The sequence below is a fragment of the Bombus impatiens genome, unplaced genomic scaffold (assembly GCF_000188095.3).
Source record: "Bombus impatiens unplaced genomic scaffold, BIMP_2.2 scf_0537, whole genome shotgun sequence".
Taxonomy (NCBI): domain Eukaryota; kingdom Metazoa; phylum Arthropoda; class Insecta; order Hymenoptera; family Apidae; genus Bombus; species Bombus impatiens.
In genome coordinates, this window is record NT_176956.1 from 91,509 (window position 1) to 111,548 (window position 20,040).

At 27.1% G+C, this 20,040-nt stretch overlaps 5 protein-coding genes across 10 annotated transcripts in view; 2 read left to right on the forward strand and 3 right to left on the reverse strand.

Annotated features, from left to right (window-relative positions):
• Nucleotides 1-31: 31 nt before the first annotated feature.
• LOC100746742 lies at nucleotides 32-3,826 on the reverse strand. Its single transcript, XM_012388195.3, has 8 exons — nucleotides 2,933-3,826; nucleotides 2,472-2,645; nucleotides 2,247-2,370; nucleotides 1,931-2,111; nucleotides 1,634-1,841; nucleotides 1,399-1,549; nucleotides 1,181-1,320; nucleotides 32-1,028 (listed from the first exon to the last, which is right to left on the reverse strand). The coding sequence occupies exons 1-8, from the start codon at nucleotides 3,053-3,055 to the stop codon at nucleotides 906-908; spliced, it is 1,224 nt and encodes a 407-aa protein (XP_012243618.1). The 5' UTR covers nucleotides 3,056-3,826; the 3' UTR covers nucleotides 32-905.
• A 611-nt stretch (nucleotides 3,827-4,437) lies between these two features.
• On the reverse strand, nucleotides 4,438-7,052 carry LOC100747174 (ethanolamine kinase 1). 4 transcript variants are annotated; one of them, XM_012388198.3, is made up of 7 exons: nucleotides 6,939-7,052; nucleotides 6,611-6,749; nucleotides 5,816-5,953; nucleotides 5,472-5,737; nucleotides 5,162-5,388; nucleotides 4,780-5,002; nucleotides 4,438-4,635 (listed from the first exon to the last, which is right to left on the reverse strand). In XM_012388198.3, the coding sequence occupies exons 2-7, from the start codon at nucleotides 6,734-6,736 to the stop codon at nucleotides 4,569-4,571; spliced, it is 1,047 nt and encodes a 348-aa protein (XP_012243621.1). In that variant the 5' UTR covers nucleotides 6,737-6,749; nucleotides 6,939-7,052; the 3' UTR covers nucleotides 4,438-4,568. The 4 variants fall into 4 exon arrangements, with proteins under 4 accessions (XP_012243621.1, XP_033177830.1, XP_012243619.1 ...); XM_033321939.1 differs by having other exon boundaries at nucleotides 6,927-7,011; XM_012388196.3 differs by having other exon boundaries at nucleotides 6,611-6,750; nucleotides 6,846-6,986.
• A 1,903-nt stretch (nucleotides 7,053-8,955) lies between these two features.
• Nucleotides 8,956-15,244, forward strand: LOC105680193 (Bloom syndrome protein homolog). Of its 2 annotated transcripts, none has more exons than XM_012388188.3 (15): nucleotides 8,956-9,147; nucleotides 9,352-9,469; nucleotides 9,546-10,133; nucleotides 10,212-11,043; nucleotides 11,118-11,219; nucleotides 11,302-11,456; nucleotides 11,576-11,797; nucleotides 11,879-12,240; nucleotides 12,330-12,588; nucleotides 12,663-13,046; nucleotides 13,125-13,275; nucleotides 13,352-13,539; nucleotides 13,641-13,965; nucleotides 14,063-14,231; nucleotides 14,956-15,244. In XM_012388188.3, the coding sequence occupies exons 1-15, from the start codon at nucleotides 9,053-9,055 to the stop codon at nucleotides 15,038-15,040; spliced, it is 4,035 nt and encodes a 1,344-aa protein (XP_012243611.1). In that variant the 5' UTR covers nucleotides 8,956-9,052; the 3' UTR covers nucleotides 15,041-15,244. The 2 variants fall into 2 exon arrangements, with proteins under 2 accessions (XP_012243611.1, XP_024224893.1); XM_024369125.2 differs by having other exon boundaries at nucleotides 9,047-9,147; nucleotides 11,299-11,456.
• Nucleotides 15,245-15,276: 32 nt separating this feature from the next.
• On the reverse strand, nucleotides 15,277-16,257 carry LOC100747531 (succinate dehydrogenase assembly factor 2, mitochondrial). 2 transcript variants are annotated; one of them, XM_003491235.4, is made up of 3 exons: nucleotides 16,108-16,257; nucleotides 15,873-16,024; nucleotides 15,277-15,784 (listed from the first exon to the last, which is right to left on the reverse strand). In XM_003491235.4, the coding sequence occupies exons 1-3, from the start codon at nucleotides 16,138-16,140 to the stop codon at nucleotides 15,514-15,516; spliced, it is 456 nt and encodes a 151-aa protein (XP_003491283.1). In that variant the 5' UTR covers nucleotides 16,141-16,257; the 3' UTR covers nucleotides 15,277-15,513. The 2 variants fall into 2 exon arrangements, with proteins under 2 accessions (XP_003491283.1, XP_033177831.1); XM_033321940.1 differs by having other exon boundaries at nucleotides 15,873-16,030.
• A 377-nt stretch (nucleotides 16,258-16,634) lies between these two features.
• The window catches only part of LOC100747293 (helicase POLQ-like), a 6,480-nt gene continuing 3,074 nt past the window's right edge, over nucleotides 16,635-20,040 (forward strand). Inside the window, exons 1-9 of the mRNA XM_012388189.3 lie at nucleotides 16,635-17,159; nucleotides 17,255-17,540; nucleotides 17,646-17,824; nucleotides 17,921-18,097; nucleotides 18,193-18,292; nucleotides 18,371-18,567; nucleotides 18,660-18,805; nucleotides 18,882-19,116; nucleotides 19,188-19,328. Of these exons, the coding sequence (XP_012243612.1) occupies nucleotides 16,818-17,159; nucleotides 17,255-17,540; nucleotides 17,646-17,824; nucleotides 17,921-18,097; nucleotides 18,193-18,292; nucleotides 18,371-18,567; nucleotides 18,660-18,805; nucleotides 18,882-19,116; nucleotides 19,188-19,328 (1,803 nt within the window). The 5' untranslated portion in view covers nucleotides 16,635-16,817. The remainder of the gene's footprint in view (nucleotides 17,160-17,254; nucleotides 17,541-17,645; nucleotides 17,825-17,920; nucleotides 18,098-18,192; nucleotides 18,293-18,370; nucleotides 18,568-18,659; nucleotides 18,806-18,881; nucleotides 19,117-19,187; nucleotides 19,329-20,040) is intronic.

Sequence of the window (20,040 nt, forward strand, 5' to 3'; positions counted from 1 at the left end):
ACAAAAACAATATATGTATATGTATTATAACAAAAATGTTTCTTTGAATCGCAGTACATTTTTATGCTACAATTTTTCTGTTAATAATTCAATTCATCAAAAGATAGATATGTTAACAGATGCATTACAACATAATAAATAAAGAGGGAAATCTAAACTTTTTGAACGAACATCTTTGATTGCTATTTAAATTTAGTTGAACCAAACGCAGTAATTTACATACAGTTACTATAGAAAAATATTGGTTAACTAACAAAAAATTCTCTTACATGCAAAAAAAAGTATCAAGAGCTGAATTAATGTAATAAAACATTATGTATGACATCAGTGCAATTTATAAGAGTAATATGAAGTTAATATAGCGTAACTTATAATCAATTATTCTACATCCAATAATAATGATGCATCGTAAAAATAATAACTATTATTGTAAAATTATTTCAATAGCTTAGTCACTAATTGATAAGTAAAAAACTTTTTTTGCCCCTTTTTTTCTTTCTAGTACGATTTTACTTTAGATATGGCATCGTAAATCTCACGTTGGATTGATTCTTGAAATCTAAATATCTTTTTTTCTTTTTTACGTCCTACGTTATACAATCAGTAACAAATATATAGCACATTTATATAACATAGCCTCAAGTATATGCAGGTATGAAAATCTTTTTCTTTTATGAACTCAATATACTAACAAAGCTAAGATTTGAAATAATATTTTATCTTAAAATATATTCAAAATATACGCGAAATATTAATAATTTCGTATATTTCTATGTTTATTCTGCCTTTGCTTACACCAAACTTTTGTAGCATTCATTGAAAGACAGTTATGAATAATAGGTACTTTATATTTATATTGAAGTTTTAACGTGAATTCATTCTCTTTCTTTGAAAATATTGCAAAGTCAGATTTGAGTAGAGAAACGAGGACGTGGCAAGTCTCCAAATACTGTATCACCATGAACGCTTTTTGCTAAAGCTTTAATCGAAGCTCGAATGTTATGTGGATCATGTGGATCTCTTGAGAGCTGCAATAACATTTTATTGTTTTAAGTAAAAAGATATTATCTTGTAAGGTACTTATACATATGCAAACGCATCAATAAATATTATAAAACTATCAATAGCTTTGTTGTCAATATGAATAGCTGTATATTATACATATTATACATATTTATACCTGATCATCATCTTCATCTTGAACTGTTTTGCGGACAAATGATGGAAAAGATGGAACACTAACTGGTAACGATTTGGCTAATGTAGGATGTCCGCCTCTTTGTCCCCTTGGCATATGAATACCTTCATCTTGACCTGAATCTAAGTATAATACAAATAACATTATTTAAATCTTTTACATCGAAATTAAGATTTACATAAATTGAAAGTTAAACTAACCATCTGTATCAGATCCTTCCTCTGAAGATTGAACTTGATCAGTATTAAGAGTGTCTTCCATTCCTTCCAAAGGAAATAAAGCTTCTGTGTCAAAACTAGTTGGTTCTTTAGTGTATATGTATATTCGATCTTTCTTATCTATGCTACCATTCTAAAAAAATGTTAAACAACTAATAAATTTTATAACTACAATTATTCATGGATATACATTAAAAGAAGTCACAAAAAAACATACAACAAGGAGATTAGGAGAATGTTTAGCACCAGTTTCATATTTAACATTAGAATTTGCAATAATTTTCGTCTCATTTGATACTACTTGTGATGTGTTTACTGTATTTGTTGTAGAGGTAGTTAAACTGGTTGTGAAACTGTCTGGTGTTGTAGGAGGAGTTTCTATGTTATTTGTTAATCTATTCATTTCTTCTCCTTTACAAATTAGCCTGAAACATATATGTATTTTAACAAAATATGTATAAAACCTAAAAATATAACTCTAAAGTAAAAATATGATTATATTATGAAATGAAACCTTCTCAATAATCTATGTTCATTATGGGCTCTTTCACGAAACTGCTCTAACAATTGATATTGTTCAGATGTAAAAGCACGAATTTTATTTTCTATTTCTGTAGACTGTCTTTGTACAGCTTCTTCAAGCTGCTGTTGGAGACCACCCAAAGCCACTTGTACATTATTAGGTAACTGTGACACTGGACACAAATATATGAAAAATATTTATATAATTTGCATTTTATATATACACCAAAGAATAAAATATATCGTTATTTATTATTCTCTTAGGCATTTATCTGAATTATATTTAATTAATTAATATATCAATTTACCAGAGAATTTGGTAGGTTGTTGAAAATAATCAAGTTCATCCAAAGTATTATGAGTGATTACTATTCTAAACACTGGACTGTAATCTGGATTAGACCTTAATTTGTTTATTTCCTCAGGTGAAGTCTGTAACAAAAAGAATACAAAGTACTCATATACTTGAATAACAAAAGAATATATGATATTTGTTTATATTCTCTAGCAATTATAAATAATGTAATACTCACAACAATATCAGTATTAATAAGAACTAAAGCAGCACCATAATCTCTATGCACAGCATGAGTATATATTGAACAATTGTAACAACGGTGAATAACCCATGATCCTACATTTCTTATCTCTACCAAACCTGGTTGTTCCTTAGTAATACCTTCAAGTTCTGGTATTGATGCAAGGTTCTATTGGAAGCAGATAAATATTTTTAATGGAAGATTTATATTATTATAATGTACTATAATTACATTGTTGAATCAACAGATATGTAAATATTATGACTTATTGTATAATTTCATCAGCTATTTACTAGCTAAGCTACTGCAAATTGTTCCTTAAAATTTATTATTTCGTTTATATAGGAAAGTTTCTAAGTCCAAAACATTCAATAATAATTGGTATTAGAATATGAATTTGTCTTGAAATTGAGTGTTTTGTAAAAATATATAATAATTGTTAGAAAAATTTTTACCTGCTGAAAGAAACCGTCGTTCTGCTCTTCAGGTGTCAATTCAATATCATTGATGTTGACCTTCTGCAGTTCAGTGCCCCTGGACTTTATGGACACATTTAAACATTTGCATGCTATATGCATCTTACACAATCAGTATACAATGTTTTCTAAAAGAAACTTCAAAAACCAGCACACTGTTTCACTATGCCGGGACTCATATACACGTATACAGTTCACTCGATAGTACTTTTCGTAATGTTCGAAATAAATTTCCAAGATTTTCCCTTGACGACTTTCGACTTTTACAATTAATACTAATCGAGACTTTCATAAATAATTACAACGAAACAATAGAAAATATAAAACGATAGTTTGACTTAAGGAGTATATTGTTATAATATCACAAGTTTCGCGCTATTATTAAATTTCAAATATGTTGTTTTTGTTTTGTTAAAGACCTAGTTGAAAAGCTATTTACTTTCGAGAAAAGTAACTTAAGCACATTATCTATATTTTGGATGCGATGGATTAGTTTATTATCTGATTTGATCGGAGAGTTGATTTATATACTGTGACAGATTCACACACTTAAAGCCAAGTAAACGAATTACCGAAGCTCATGGCTCTGTCGAATACATGCACATGTATATGTATTTATGTTTGAGAGTTCGTTTTCACCATATAAAGAGATAGTTTTGGATATTAATATCCCGAATTTTTGTATAACTGATAATAAAGGATTCTCCACATTCGGATTAGGTAGTTATCTCTACATTTCTTATATATAACACGCGTATTTACAAGTATTTTTGAAAATGTTCGGAACCTCTACTAAAAATAAACACTGATTTATAGGTATGTGCAGATGCGTACGTGATCACCCCAGACTCCCAGACAAAAACATACTTGCTAGTCAATTGACTGACTTTACCATATGACATAGGATCTTGACAGTATAAGAGTATAATGCTTATACATATATGTATATACATAGATCCAGGTACAAGGTTATTTGAAATTACTTACACGATATATAAATTTTATTTTTCAATTAAATAATTTCTATTTCTTTTTATAATCGAGAATGGTGCTAATGAAATAGACATTTATTTATTCAATGATATTATAAAATGCTAAAAAGATATCTTTTGATTGAAACGAATAACTGATGAAAATGTATGTAGTTGAGGCAGTTTTGAGTTTTATTTTAAAAACATTCTATTTCCAACTTTATTTCCAAGTATAAAAAGGATAATAAAACAGAACACAGTGTGAACTAACAACTTGTTAACAACAAAGATGTAAATAACGATATTAATCACTGTGCAAGAATACTTATAAATGAATTATAAGGAATAACATGTTTTATTTTAAATAACTGTTATATTTCATATATAATATCTTTACATATATTACTTTACAAACACATATATATGTATATATTTTTTACTCCTTTTACTCTATATAATACTGTCAATTGTATAAATTTACAGTAGCATCATATACAAACAATATTTTCTTTGTTAAATCTTTGTTATATAAAAAAATTAAAAGGGAATGTATCTACAGGAATGTTATTTACAAACAATAAAAATGTTGGAATGCTAGTTTCATAACAGTATAACTATAAAAATATAACAAATTAGTTTTGGTTTTATAATTTTGTCTTAAGATATTCTTCTTTCCATTTGAAATACTCATTAAATCGTATTGCAGCATACCTATAAAGCATTATATAGGTAAAAATAAGTTTTTTTAAAGTAGCATGATAAAAAGATGATTTTAAAACAGAATATTTATTACATTGTGGATTTCAATAAAAATGATGGAACTGACTTGGAGCTATATATTTCACATATACTTACTCTAAAAAGTCAAAGTCAATTGTTGAATGTTCACTTTGTATGAGTCCCCAACAACCCCAAAAAAAGTGTGATAAAAGAACAAATTTATTTACTTGTAAATACAGTAAATTAATTTCATTTTGAGGTACACATTTTACATTGTTATATTCCTGAAGATATATATTTAACCACGCTTTTTGCAGTTGTTCTTCAGGATATAATGAATAATCAGGATTATCAATACCTAAAATTAAGTTGTACATAATTATAAGTTAATAAATTTTATTTTTATTATACATACATCTATTTTGTACTTTATAAATGAAGATATATCTTGATTATACAAATTATATTGTAAAAAATATCATTTGTAGTATTATATTTGAACATATACTTAAATTACCAGCAAATTCAGCAAAATGATTAGCTATGTCATAAGCTTGATAGTTATATCCTGTATATTCAAAGTCAATAAACGTTACTGACATTTTCTTTTCATTATAAAGTACATTCCCTAGAAGTAAATCATTATGAGCAAACACTACTTCATTATTCAAATTTATCAGTTCCTTTTTCAGTGCTTCATATTCCTGTTTTAACACACCAAATGGCTTTATGATCTTCTCAAACCTAAAGTGATAATAAATAATAATTATAATGCAAATACTACAAATAAATATAATTATATTTGAATTTATAATCCAGTATATTACCTTGTTTGTTTGGTAACATCTAAAAATTCTTTTGGCATAATTTCCATAAATTTTTCTAACTTCTTCCAAATACAAGCATCTTTGGGTATCTCAGTATCATCAGGTTTAAGTCTATGCATTTGAGCCATTCTCTTAGCAACTAATACATATATGTCAGGGCTTCTGACTGTTTCTGTTGTAAGTATATTACCTTCAATGAACTGGTAAGCTAAACCATTATTGAATGTAGCATAAATGGAATGTGTAAAACCTACTTTGTTTAATACCTGTTTAAATAATCAATTTATTCTTGATCATACATATGCATGTATTTTTACTTTTATCTTTTCTAATATTGTACTTACTCGAATATTTCTTGTTTCATCTTTTCGATCGATGAGCAGATCCGTCTTATGTCCATAAACTCTAACTAATACCATTTCATTGTAATGCTCAGAATACCATACTCCTATAAGTTTATTTGTGATTCCATCTGTAAATATCTGAAAATAAAATTTATTGTAGTATTAAAATACATATTTCTATTTATCTTCCTGTAATAAAATGTAATCAGTTAATTAATATTTTTCAAATTTAAATTCATTAGAATTAATATAATTCTTAATAACTAACAATGATTATAATGGATTGTTGACTGAATAGTGAAGAAAAATCATAGATATATGAATAGATTTGATTATCAAGAAGCAGAAGAATGAAAATATTTGACAATACAGTGATACATATTTGTCCTTAAATAATAAGTCCAAGAAAAACACATTTATCAGTAGATAAGGTCATCATCACAAGATGTGAATAAAATGATCTTAAACTTTATATCCTTTTTACATTATTACATTACTACATTATTATACACTATTATGTATTATTATAGCATCAATTTTAATAATTTTAAATTTTTATTGCATTAAAAATTTGAAGATATATATAACAAATATTAGTACTTACTGTAAATATTTAAATACAACTTGTATTTCATTAAAAATTTTACAGCAAACATGCTTTTGAAGCTATAATAAATCGAAAAAATGAGTACATAATATCAAACCTTTACAAAATATATATATATATATATGTGTACGTATATGTATGTAAAAAAATACTATATAAGTTGCAATATATTTTATAAAATGTTTTACCTTAAAGTGCAATTTATCCAAAGGCCATGTTGGTCTGATTTTCTTAATTATTTCTTTAGCACCATCAACAATTTCACTTTCATCAATTGTTATGTCAAGATGCTGCTCTTCGCATAATTGGTCCATAGTTGTATCTTATCTGTAACACGTAAATGACACTTCATTTGCAGATCAACTTTTAAGGACTAAATTTTATATCATAAATAATTTACTAAAAATATAGATCTTGTTTATGATTATAAGCTATAAAAAATAGTATCCTAACACTAGTGATATCTATGATCTATCAAAACATTAAAATATGTGTGTCACTTACAAAGCGAGGTACAGTGTAGAATTATTCTGCTGTACTAGAGACTGGAGCTGAGATGTTCATGTGAATTTCTACATAGTTACTACCAGCTACTGCCACTGCTACGTATATGATAATAATGACATAATAAGCAACGATAGACTACAATAATGTAAGAACCTTGAATTCATTATGATTCCATTAGATTACGAAAATGCTATTCATTTACCACATTAAATGACTACGTACATTACATATGTATCTTAACATAAAAATAAAAATGATAAAATACTATTTCACAAATACTGCTATTATAATTATTTTTAATCATACTGAATAATAAAATTATTACAGGATTTTGTTTGTTCATCTAGATCTCAAAATATGTAGAAATATAATTTCATATTTTCACATACATATAGGTTCTGATATAGGATATCTAGAATATAGGTTTTCATATATAGATATTTAATTTTATAATTTGCGCAAGAGTAATAATGTCTTACCCACGAACATAGGAATACAGGGACCGAGTATAAACTTCTGTTTTAGATGAAGATACTTTAGATACTTTGGGGCCGCATTAGTCATTGGTTTGAGCATAAATGCGCAAAATTTCAATTTAGTTTGTTTACTATTATGAATGGTTAAAAATTAAAATATATAAGTAGGAAAATTGTTGTTGTTTTTATTTTGTATTTAATTTTACAACTACGCAATGAATTCAGTAAGTTTTGTAATAATATTATCTTTTGTTGAGATTTATAAATAAATAAAACATTACTACTTAGAAGTAGAAATAATTAGAAGATTAAGATTAACAAATTTTACAATAGTATATAACTTATCACCCTGAAAGTAGATATTGATCTAAGTTTTATAATGGATATCAAAAATTTTATTATAAAATGTTAAGCCAAATATCTCAACATTGGTAATTCATTTTTTAATAAATTATGCAACTCTTAATACCTATTGCATAAAAAGAGTAGGGTGTACTATAAATCATTTTTATAACAAAATCTTTTTTATCAATCTTAATATGTATTACAATTATTAATATTTAAATAAAATTGGCTTATTAAATATATATCACATACTTACTGACTCAATGATGTATGTCAGAAGGGGAAAATAAACCAGTTAATCAGAACTTACTAGCTCACCCTTACTCGATGAAAATAAGATTGTATTTGCACGACTATTTGACCATATAGGTCCATTAGGAATTATTAACCGAAAACAAAGATCTTATAATGTACTATTCGATATTTTATATTTTATCATTTATTTACAAATATTACTCTTCAAAAAACTATTAATATATAGGTTCTATTACTAAGTTTCGTTGGGAGTTACAAAATTTAAATTGCTTTAATAGGTGATAAAATTTATTAAGATATAATGTCAGTTTTAAACATGTTTTAAATTAATATTGAAATAGGAACTGCCACTATAAGAGGTTTATAGAACTGCAAAGAATAAAAATTTATCGTGGAAAGTACATATTTAGGAATTTAAAAGATAACGAACTATTGATTTAGAAAATATAATGTTCAAGAATATTATCGTATTTAGTTTATCAAGCTATGTACAAGTATAATACATATTATAAAACATTACAAATCATGTTTTTTCAAACGTGAAAAATTTGTAGTTATTTATTCGGCTAACTTCAAATCAGTTTAAATCAAGTGATGCTTGTGATTAATTTCTGGCGCCTAGAATATAGAAAATACCACAGTCATGTGAAAAAGAACTCGTAAAATTATAAATTATGAATGTTATTTTGTATGACATAAATGTTATACATAAAATTAAAAGTCTTTTAACAAATACTTTTAAATGTTTAATTAATTGTTTAATTTAATACTTTGAATTTATATACAATCTGTGTTTTTCCATGAAATTCATCATAATATTGTATTGCGTGTGTTGAAAAAATATATGAAGTTAAGAAAGATGTATATTTTTAGAAATATTTCATTCATCTTTTGTGTTTATTGTGTTTTATTTTTGTGTTCTTCCTCAATATCACATTCTATATAAATAATATAATAATTAAATATAACAATAACTTTCGTTTACCGTGAAATTTGTATATACTTTCAAAATTTTATAATCTTTAATGCTCACTAAATTTCAAGAAAATGTCAAGAAAGGTTCCACTTAGTCAGAATGAAATACAACCTACATTCAAAGGATTTCTTGAACGTATGAAAAGTAAACGTGATGCACAATCCAGGTAAGAAAAATATTTATTCAAAGTAGCCTACCAATAACATTTAATAAAAGTTTTTAAGATACAACCTAAGTTAGAATAAAGTATTACATAAGATATAACCTTTTTATTCTATTTGTATATACCTTAAATGTGTTAATTACATTTAAAATATATCTTACTACATATAAAATATAATAAATGTATAATGTTTTGTTCGATTTATAGCACTCCTAAGTCATCAAATACAAATGTAAAACCAGGTGATTTAGATACATCTATGGACTTCAAACTCATCAACACTGAAAAATTAGAAACAAATGATAAAATGTCTATCATATCTCTTGTAAGAATATCTTTATTATATGTAAAATACGTCATTTTATAATATAATATAATTTTAATATAATTATGTATTTTAGAATAGTTCTGAGGATTCAATGTATTATGATGTTAATAAGAGTACCACAAAAGCAAATGATAGCAATTTGAAAGATAATTATGCTGAAAGTTCTAAAGGAGAAAATTCATGTAGAAATGTACAAAAATCACAAATTAGACATAGTTACTTATCAGACAGCGAAGATGACATAGTGATAAAATCAACTTTAAGTTTAAGTAGAAAAAAAAGAGTTCTTAAGAGTAGTAGTGAAGAACAAATGTCAAATCAAAGTTTATTATCTACAAAAGGGGATAAGCCACTTGATAATGTATTTTTGCATACAACTACTGAGAGCAGTAATATGCAAACAGAAACACAAGAAAAATATTTGATTGAAAGTAATAGTCCAAGAACTCCAAAAAGATGTTCAAACTTCAAAAAAAAAGAAAATATTATAATATCAGATTCAGATAGCAGCCCAAATTTTAAACAAAGTTTAAAAAGAACCCCTACAAAAGGATGGATAGGGCCAGATTTCAAATTAGATTTAAAACCTTTAGGCTTAGGAAAACAGTTGGATTCATGGATACAATCTACAAAAGGAAAACCAATAATGGCTTCAGTACCAGTAAATATCAATATAATTGTTATTGGTAATATTATTATTAATACATAATTAAGGTATATATAATGCAATTATTTTTAGATTACAAAAGATGAATTGGAAAATAGACATAAGGATTTAAAAGATTTTCAAATAGAAATTCTTAGTAAATTTTACACTGCATTAGACCAAATACCATTACCAGTGCTAGAAAAATTTCCACAGTTTAATACACGTTCATTTCAAGAATTAAAAATTTTATATCAACATGTTAAAGCAAAAATTCGTTTAGTTGAGACAAAGTTAGCACATATTAAAATTGATGAAAACAAAAAAGTTGCTGATAAAGAATTATCTGATGTTACGAATAATTTTCCATTATTTAAAACATCTGAAACTTTAAATCAGCAGTCAGTTATAAGTATTTCAGATAACGATAGTTTTAATGCATCTAATACTAATCTATCAGATGCAGAATCAAGTTGTACTGCGAAAACACAAACGACCTTGTCAACAGTAAAAGAATTCCCCAATTTCTTACAAAAAAAAGGTGAATCACAAATAAAGGATCAAAAGAACAGTATTGATTTACAGAGTTCTGAAAAAATTAAATCAGATGATTCTCCAGTTCAAGGGAAAAAAAGTACATTTGAATTGAAAAGGCCCATTAAAGCAACTGGTTCTGAACTTTCTAAACAAATAGGAGAAATATGGAAAAAGGAAGAAGGGTCCAAAGTTACTAATACTAAAACTAAAGTTTCTAACTTAAATGCAAATAGTAGTTTTGACAATACATATAATGTAGAAAAAGTACAAATTAGTGAAAGTGCATGTCCTGAATGGAAAGAAAGAGAAAATTTTCAAATTCCTGAAAAACTAGGATGTGAAAATAAACCAGCTGATTGGAATGTAAAGGATGTGCCATATATGAAAGGTAGATTTAATACATTATATTTATATGTATATATGTATCAATTTAGTACATATATGATTATTTATTTATTACAGACAAAATTTCATTTTCTGAAGAGATAGTTGATTGTTTAACTCAAGAATTTAATCAATTTCCCACATTGAGTAAAGATTGCAATATAAAGCTGGATGTATCAGGTAAATTTGCATCACAAACTCATCTTTTATTTATTTACATTTTTATTATTGTACAATTCCTGTTTTAATTTGTCTGCAGCAGGTGCTACACAAAATACTAATAATGAAAGTAAAAAAGAGCAGGAAAAAGATAAAATAAATTCGCCAATAGGTATTTTTACTGGAAGTTATAAGAATGATGGTGTTAGTGGTGAATTTGATGGATTAACATATCCGCATTCACGAGAAATGTTAAAAGTAAAATATTTTATTCTTTAATGTTATTCTAATTTGTGAAATTGAATTAATCAAAATGATAATATACATAAATTTAGCATTCTAAATTTTGTTGTATATCAAACATAATACTTTTTAAGGTTTTTCGACAAAAATTTGGATTATATTCATTTAGACCAAACCAATTGCAAGCAATTAATGCTGCAATTTTAGGGTTTGACTGTTTTGTGTTAATGCCAACTGGAGGAGGAAAGTCACTATGCTATCAACTCCCAGCACTTTTATTACCTGGAGTAACAATTGTAATTTCACCATTAAAAAGTCTCATTCTTGATCAAGTTCAAAAACTTACTTCTCTTGATGTAAATTTTCCAAGTATTATTTTATATACATATACTTATATATTGTTAGATACACATAATTTATTAACAAATTTTGTATAGATTCCAGCCGCACATATGTCTGGTGGAATAACAGATAGTCAAGCAAGTGGAATATATAGAGAACTTTCAAAGAAAGAACCATCTCTTAAATTATTATATGTAACACCAGAAAAAATTTCTGCGTCTCAAAAATTTTGCAATCTTTTGACTACATTATATGAAAGGGGGTTATTAGCAAGATTTGTTATTGATGAAGCACATTGCGTTAGTCAGTGGGGTCATGATTTTCGTCCTGATTATAAAAAATTAAATCGTCTCAGAGAAAATTATCCTAAAGTACCAGTGATTGCACTAACTGCAACAGCTACACCAAGAGTTAGAACCGATATATTACATCAATTAGGTCTTAGTGTACCTAAATGGTATGTAATTTGATCTTAAGTATATTTATTACATATAATTCTAACTGACTTGTAACTTTTCATAATAACATTTCTTTTATTCTGTCTAGGTTTATGTCAAGTTTTAATAGACCTAATTTAAGATATAGCATAATTGCAAAAAAAGGAAAAAATTGTTCAGATGAAGTAATAGCTATGCTAAAAATGAAGTACAAGAATGAGTGCGGTATTGTTTACTGTTTATCTCGCAAAGATTGTGATGATTATGCGATGCAAATGAGAAAAAATGGCATTAAGGCACTGAGTTATCATGCTGGCCATACAGATAGTAGTAGGACTGATATTCAAGGCCGATGGATTTCAGAAGAAGTATAAAAATACAAATAATTTCATAACTTTCTTTCTTATAATTATACAATTTATTAATTGCAAATAAATTCTAGATCAAAGTTGTTTGTGCAACAATAGCATTTGGAATGGGGATTGATAAACCCAATGTACGATTTGTAATTCATGCAGCTCTTCCAAAATCTATTGAAGGCTACTATCAAGAAAGTGGACGCGCTGGACGTGATGGGGAAAATGCAGACTGTATATTATTTTATAATTATGCTGATATGCACAGAATTAGAAAAATGATCGAACTAGACAACCCAAACCCTACTGTAACAAAGACTCATATAGATAACTTATATAAAATGGTATCGTTTTGTGAAAATAAGACAGATTGTCGCAGAGCACAACAACTTCATTACTTTGGAGAAATGTTTGATCGACAACAATGCATTGCAAACAAAGCCACATCATGTGACAATTGTAGATGTAAAGTAAGTACATTTAAAACAATAAAGTATATGTTAAATAAAACTTTTTAAATATTTTATAACTTATATACAAATTTTTAGGATGATTTCACTATGTTAGACACAACAGATGAAGCAAAACATATTTTGAGAGCTGTACGTGACATTAATCAATCAAGAAATTCTAATCTTACTTTAGTACTTCTTACAGACATATTTAAAGGAAGTGATCTCAAAAAACTAAGGGAATCAGGTAAGCAAAATTTAAATTTTTATTATATGTTATTTATTTATGTAATATGTAATATAGCTATCAAATATTTATGTAGGTCTTACTAAGAATCCTTTATACGGCCGTGGAAGATCATGGAATAGGCACGACATAGAACGTTTACTTCATTATATGGTACTCAAAGAATATTTACAAGAGCAGATGTATATAAACAATGAAATTGCTTGTGCTTATCTAAAAATTGGACCGAATGCCAGTGAACTCATGACAAAAAAAGATATAAAGGTAGAATAACAAATGCATAGATTTACTTTATTTTACAAATCTTAATTCTTAAAAGTGAAATATCAGAATAGATGATTAAAATATAATGTTTCTTAATATAGGTAATGCTTCCTATGAAATCATCCAATAATAGTACTACTGCTGTAGCAACAGTATCTACAGTTACGAAAAAGATTGACAAAGTACTTTTGGAACTACAACAACGATGTTACCAAGAATTGATGGAAATAATAAAAGGAATTGCTGGAGCACTCGATATTTCAGCATCTTCGGTTATGAATATGATTGCAATTAGGGCAATGAGTCAAAATCTTCCAGATAGTGAAGAAGCTATGTTACGAATTCCACATGTAACTAAAGCAAATTTCGAAAAATATGGAAAAGCACTATTAGATATTACACAAAAATATGCTGCAGAGAAATATGGTAAAATGCTGTTATATTTAAATGATTTGAATATATAAATACAGTACCTTTACATAGTACAATAATTACTGAAATTAATAACTATGATTTTTAATAGTATTAATGAATGAAGAGAAGGAAGACAGTAATAACGACGCTGATGATGATACATGGTATAACGATACTACTACTTTTACCGCTAAATCCAACACAGTCCGTGGTATAAAACGTAAAGGTAAAAATAGTTACCGAAATACAAATAAAAAGTACAAGCGGACAGCGTCAAAGTAAGACATATATACATATATACGTATATATACAATGTCTGAAAGGGTTGGGATAAAATTTACGCTAACTTACTATAAACTTATCCGAAAATACTTTATTGAAGCGTTTAATAATTTTTATTAATTGCTTTGGCGGTTATAATAAATGTTCGAAATGTCTTCCTTCGACAAGAATGCAGGCTTCCATTCGTCAAATTCTTTTGAATATTCCTGCTGTTGTACAAATAGTAGTAAATGCATTTTGGATATTTTCCCAAACTGGTTTTCTATTTCTCTCATATTTTCATAAGTCAATTGTTTCGCTAGAGGCCGTAAATAGCAATCCAGAGGAATTAAATCTGTTGACCTAAGAAGTCAACCGATCCAACGTTGAGAAAATTTCGGAATATATTCAAAATGCATTTACTACTGTTTCTACAACAGTAAAAATATTCGAAAGAGTTCGACAAATTGGAGCTTGCGTTTTTACAATAGAAAAAAGATTGGAACATTTATTATAATTGCCAAAATAATTAATACAAAATTTGGACTCTTACAACGCTTCAGTAAAGCATTTTCGGATGTAAGTTTACATGAACTTTTTTTACCTACTTGACTTTATTAGCACGTAGTATAAGTTCCCGACCTTTTCGGTCACCCTGTATATTAAATTTAATAAAATGATTATTACAATAATTTTAATATAAATCATGTTACTTTTTAATAATTCTTACTTTATTATTAGTTCGCGAAGAGGAAAAGCAACAACAAAAGTAAAAAATACAACCACATACTCAAATAAAGGCCCGGGACTTGTGAGTTTCAGTTAATATACTCGTTTTTGAATTGTATATTTGTATCTATAAGAGTGTAATGCTCTGTATAACTTAGGATACAATGTATCTGTAATACGAAGTAGGCATTTCTGCCATTTTATCTCAGAATAATGCAGCAGTATTATGTATGTTGTTTTTGTAAGGAATCTCTAAAAGTCTTGTACAGAATTTTGTAATAAAATGTTTTATTTTTAATAACGATTGACTTTAATTATGTATATTGATTAATAAACTATTTATTGATGTAACAACTTACTTTTGTAGATACACATTATCTATCATTTATTTATAATTCTACATGTTATATTTACCATAAATACAACATATTTATGTACAATTTTAAATAATTAAATAATGTTAAATAACTTTTATAAATAACTTTATTACTATAGCATAACTTTGTTTTTTCATGAAGTTAAAATACAAATTTAGGCTGTTAAATACTTTATAACTAAATATTATAATAATCATAGTTCAGGTTGCATTATTCTTGTCTGACGGTCTGCATTTTTGATGTGTTTTTTTAACAAATCCATAACTTCATTGTCAAATTCAGGTGGAGTGGGCTTTGCACCTGTAGCCCAGTAAAATATGTCCCAATCGTTGGTTGGCAGATTGATAAGGCAATCATACAAGTGTAATTGTTTATCATCAAAGCTAGATAAATATTTCTTAGCAAATGTACTTAAAATAAGACCATTTTCTAACATACCACGTTTACGAGACTGATATAATAGTCTGAAATATACAGAAATAAAATTATATTGAGAAATATGTTATATTTTAATACAAATAATATTTAACCTCTGTGTATCTTTGATATTACCGAGCTTTTTTAACATCTTTATTCTCTTCACTACGTTTCTCATATAATGGTATGTCAAGTTTTTGGCTTTCTGGATGAATTACATCCTGAAAATCGTCCTTATAATGCGCACAAGTTGTTGAAATACATTTTACCAGAGATACTGGTTTAACCTTAAACTACATGTTACGAACATTTTAATTACACGATTTGACAATAATATAATTGTTGTTGACATATTATTATTTGTGCTTACTACTGGTACAAGAGATTTTACAAAAACATTCATTTTTGTTCCCTTTATTTTTTATGTTCACAATTTAGAATTTATACAATTTATTACGTCGTTTTACAATCAGGTGTGTATGTATAGCTATATTTTCGTAATATCAAGCAATACATAAAATCAAGTGGTAGGTTAAATATGTTTCTGTGTTAATTATACCTATCTATATTATTAATAATCATTAATATTCATGTACTGAGTTATTTATCTTCACTTATATACAATTAACGTTTGTCAAATAAATGAATAAATTTTACTTATTCTGACACACAGTTGATAATGTCATTGCGTTTGTTGAATTAATTACAATTGTAGTTATTTTAGATTTACTTATGTATAATAAATATAATTTCTTCAAGTAATTATAAACAAAATAATTTAGGTATTATTATATTATATGAAGATGCAAATATTTTTTACTTCATAAATTATAATTGTACCTTTCAGCATCTCTTATCAATTAATGGTGTGCTACTGTTTTATTTGTGTATTTTAAAGCAATAATTTATTTATGCAATTGATGATAAATTTTGTGTGATTGTTAATGTAATTGTTATACTAAATACAAATTTTTTATTGAATAATGATTATAATAATTTTAGTTATGTAAATATAAGTAAGAGTTCAAGCGAATTAGACTGCTTCATAAATCATTAAAAGCCATTGATTCTATTCTTTCGATGGATGATACAATGTTAATAGATATCGAAGATCATGATGAAAGCAAGATGTGTGCTACTAGTCCTAATATACATGAAAAGACCTTAAATAGTTTTGCACATGAATGGAGTTCCTGTGATATATTTGAAAGCAATGAAAATGATATTAAAATACAATATGTTGTTAATGAAGAAGAAGAAGAAAAAGAAAAAGATTTACAAACAGAAATTGTCAAACAAAATACTTCAACTTTTTCTCAGAATGAAACAGATACTCATTGGCAGGACAATACATTTCTAAATGCATTTACACAATTGGATTCTTACGATGTAAAAGATAATGTTTTGGAGTGCTTTAAGCAGGTTATTAATAGTTTTAATATCTGTAAAATTATTTGTCGGGCTATTTAATATCAAAATTTTTTAAACTTATATGGCTATTATATCCTTTAAAATAGGTAACTCAAAATTTTGAGAATTGTTTGGAAGAAACACTTTCCACAGAAATTATAGGTTCAGTACATAAGCCAAATAATGAACAACAAAATGTCAAATCATTAAAAAGAAATTCAATTGATTATAGTAATGCTATTCCACATAAAATATGTCATTTAAATGACAAAATAATCAAACAAAATACTAACATTCATCATAAAAGTTCAATAAACAATGATACATTTTATGGTCTACCAAATAAAGCAAAGGAACTTTTCTTACGAATAAGGGGTATTAGTACATTATATCGTAAGTATTTCATTTATTAAAAAGATAATGAAGTTCATTGTTAATGACTTGTTTATAAGTTTCATTTTTATTCATACTACATTTGCATTAATCACTAATCTTTAGAATGGCAGGACGATTGTTTGAATTTAGATGCAGTAAAGAATAGAAAAAATTTAATTTATGCACTTCCTACTAGCGGGGGTAAAACATTGGTTGCAGAAATACTAATGTTGCAAGAGCTTATATGTAATAAAAGAAATGCAATATTTATATTGCCATTTGTTGCTATAGTACAAGAAAAAGTAAGCGTAATACTTATACAATACAATAAAAGGAGTAACTATACAATTTTTATGGTAACTAATTATATGAAATACATATTTGTCCATAACTTTTAGGTTCAAGCAATGACACCATTTGCACTTGAATTAGATTTTTTAGTTGAAGAATATGCAGCATCAAGAGGAACTTTTCCCCCAAAAAAGCGTCGCAAAAAAAATAGCATATACATGTGTACTATAGAGAAAGCATTGGGTTTAATAAATAGTTTAATAGAAGAAAATCGTTTTAATGAAGTAGGTAAAAACATTGAGAGATTTGGCAATACGAATTTTACTATACTATACTATACTACACTACCGTACAATATGATTATTTTAAAATATTTTAGATTGGTATTATAGTTATTGATGAATTACATCTTCTTGGAGAATCTGGAGGAAGAGGAGCTACATTGGAAGTTCTTTTAACAAAAGTATTGTACATTAGTAGTAGGTATAATATTAACTTTGTTGATACTTAGTTTATATATAAATCATTATATATATTATATATTATACTTATTTTAGGTAATGTTCATATTGTTGGAATGAGTGCAACGATAGGTAACTTAGAGGAAATAGCAACATTCTTAAATGCAGATTTATATACTGCAAATTTTCGTCCTGTTGAAATTAAAGAATATGTGAAATGTGAAGAAAATATTTGGTTACTTGATTTAAAAACAAAAGATGTGCTGACAGATGTGAAAAAGATCAATTATCGTGTAAGAAATACATATTTGTCGTATGTTGTAATGCTATATTTTTTCATATATTTATTAGGCAATCAATAATTATTATTCATTTGTTTTAAAAGTATTCAAATGATGCAGCAATGATAGATCCAGATCGAATTGGAGGTTTGGTAATGGATGTAATTCCAAAAAATTCATGTCTCATATTTTGTTCAAGTCGTAAAAATTGCGAAAATGTTGCTCTATTGTTGTCTAAACTTTTATTCAAGTTAGAACTTTTTTTATATTTTAAATATTTACATATTATTATAGATTTTATTACTTATATATGTAATAATTTGTAGATCATTAGAAGATTACAAAAGAGATGAAAAACAAAAATTATTAAATGCGCTTGAAAGTGAAGAAGGCCTTTGTCCTATCTTACACAAAACCATAAAATTAGGTGTAGCCTATCATCACTCTGGCCTTACATCTGAAGAAAGACGGTTATTGGAAGATGCTTTTAGAGCAGAGACTCTTTCTGTAATATGCTGTACATCAACACTAGCAACTGGAGTAAATTTACCAGCAAGAAGGGTATTTTAATCATTATTCGTTTTTTAAACGGTAATTAATTATATTTTATTCTTATCAAAAAAATTTAATAGGTGATATTAAGAAGTCCATATGTTGGCAATCAGTTTCTAAATTTAAGTAGATACAAACAAATGACAGGAAGAGCTGGTCGTGCTGGTATGGGAGATGTAGGAGAGAGTATACTGATATGCAAAAATAATGAATTAGAAAGGGTAAGAACAATGTATCTCTATGTATCTTTTTCATGTACCCCTATTGTATAAATATTTGTCATATAAATGAAAATATTATTATATATTAATAATATACAGGGTGGTTGATAACTGGTGGTACAAGCGGAAAGGGGGTGATTCTACGCGAAAAAAGAAGTCGAAAATATAAAATAAAAATATTTCGTTTGAAGCTTTGTTTTCGAGAAAATCGACTTGGAATTTTCGCTCGGTACGCGTGCACTTTATCACGTCTCGTTATAACAAATCTCACTGTAGATCGTTGTCTCGATTGACGTTATGTTGATAAACACTTCCAATGTGACCGAAGTGTTTTCCTACCTATTAACTTACTATCCGACTTTTATCGCTATCCACTATCTGTACCTATTAATCTACCATCATGTCTACATACAGCAATCGGGAATATACGGACATAATACTTTCGTTAGGTGCGTGTGGTGGTAACGCATCGGCCCCAACTAATCATTACAGACACCGGTATCCCAATTGTTGACATCCTGACAGACGTGTTATTCAAAGAGCAGAACGAACCCTCGGCGAACATAGTTCTTTTGAAAAACTTAGACGACATAGTGGTCGTCGACGACGCGTTAGTGTAAATGTTGAAGAGCAAATACTAAAGGAACATCCTGACATAAGTGCAATTCTACACGAAAACAACTTACATGCTTATCATATCACCAGAGTACAA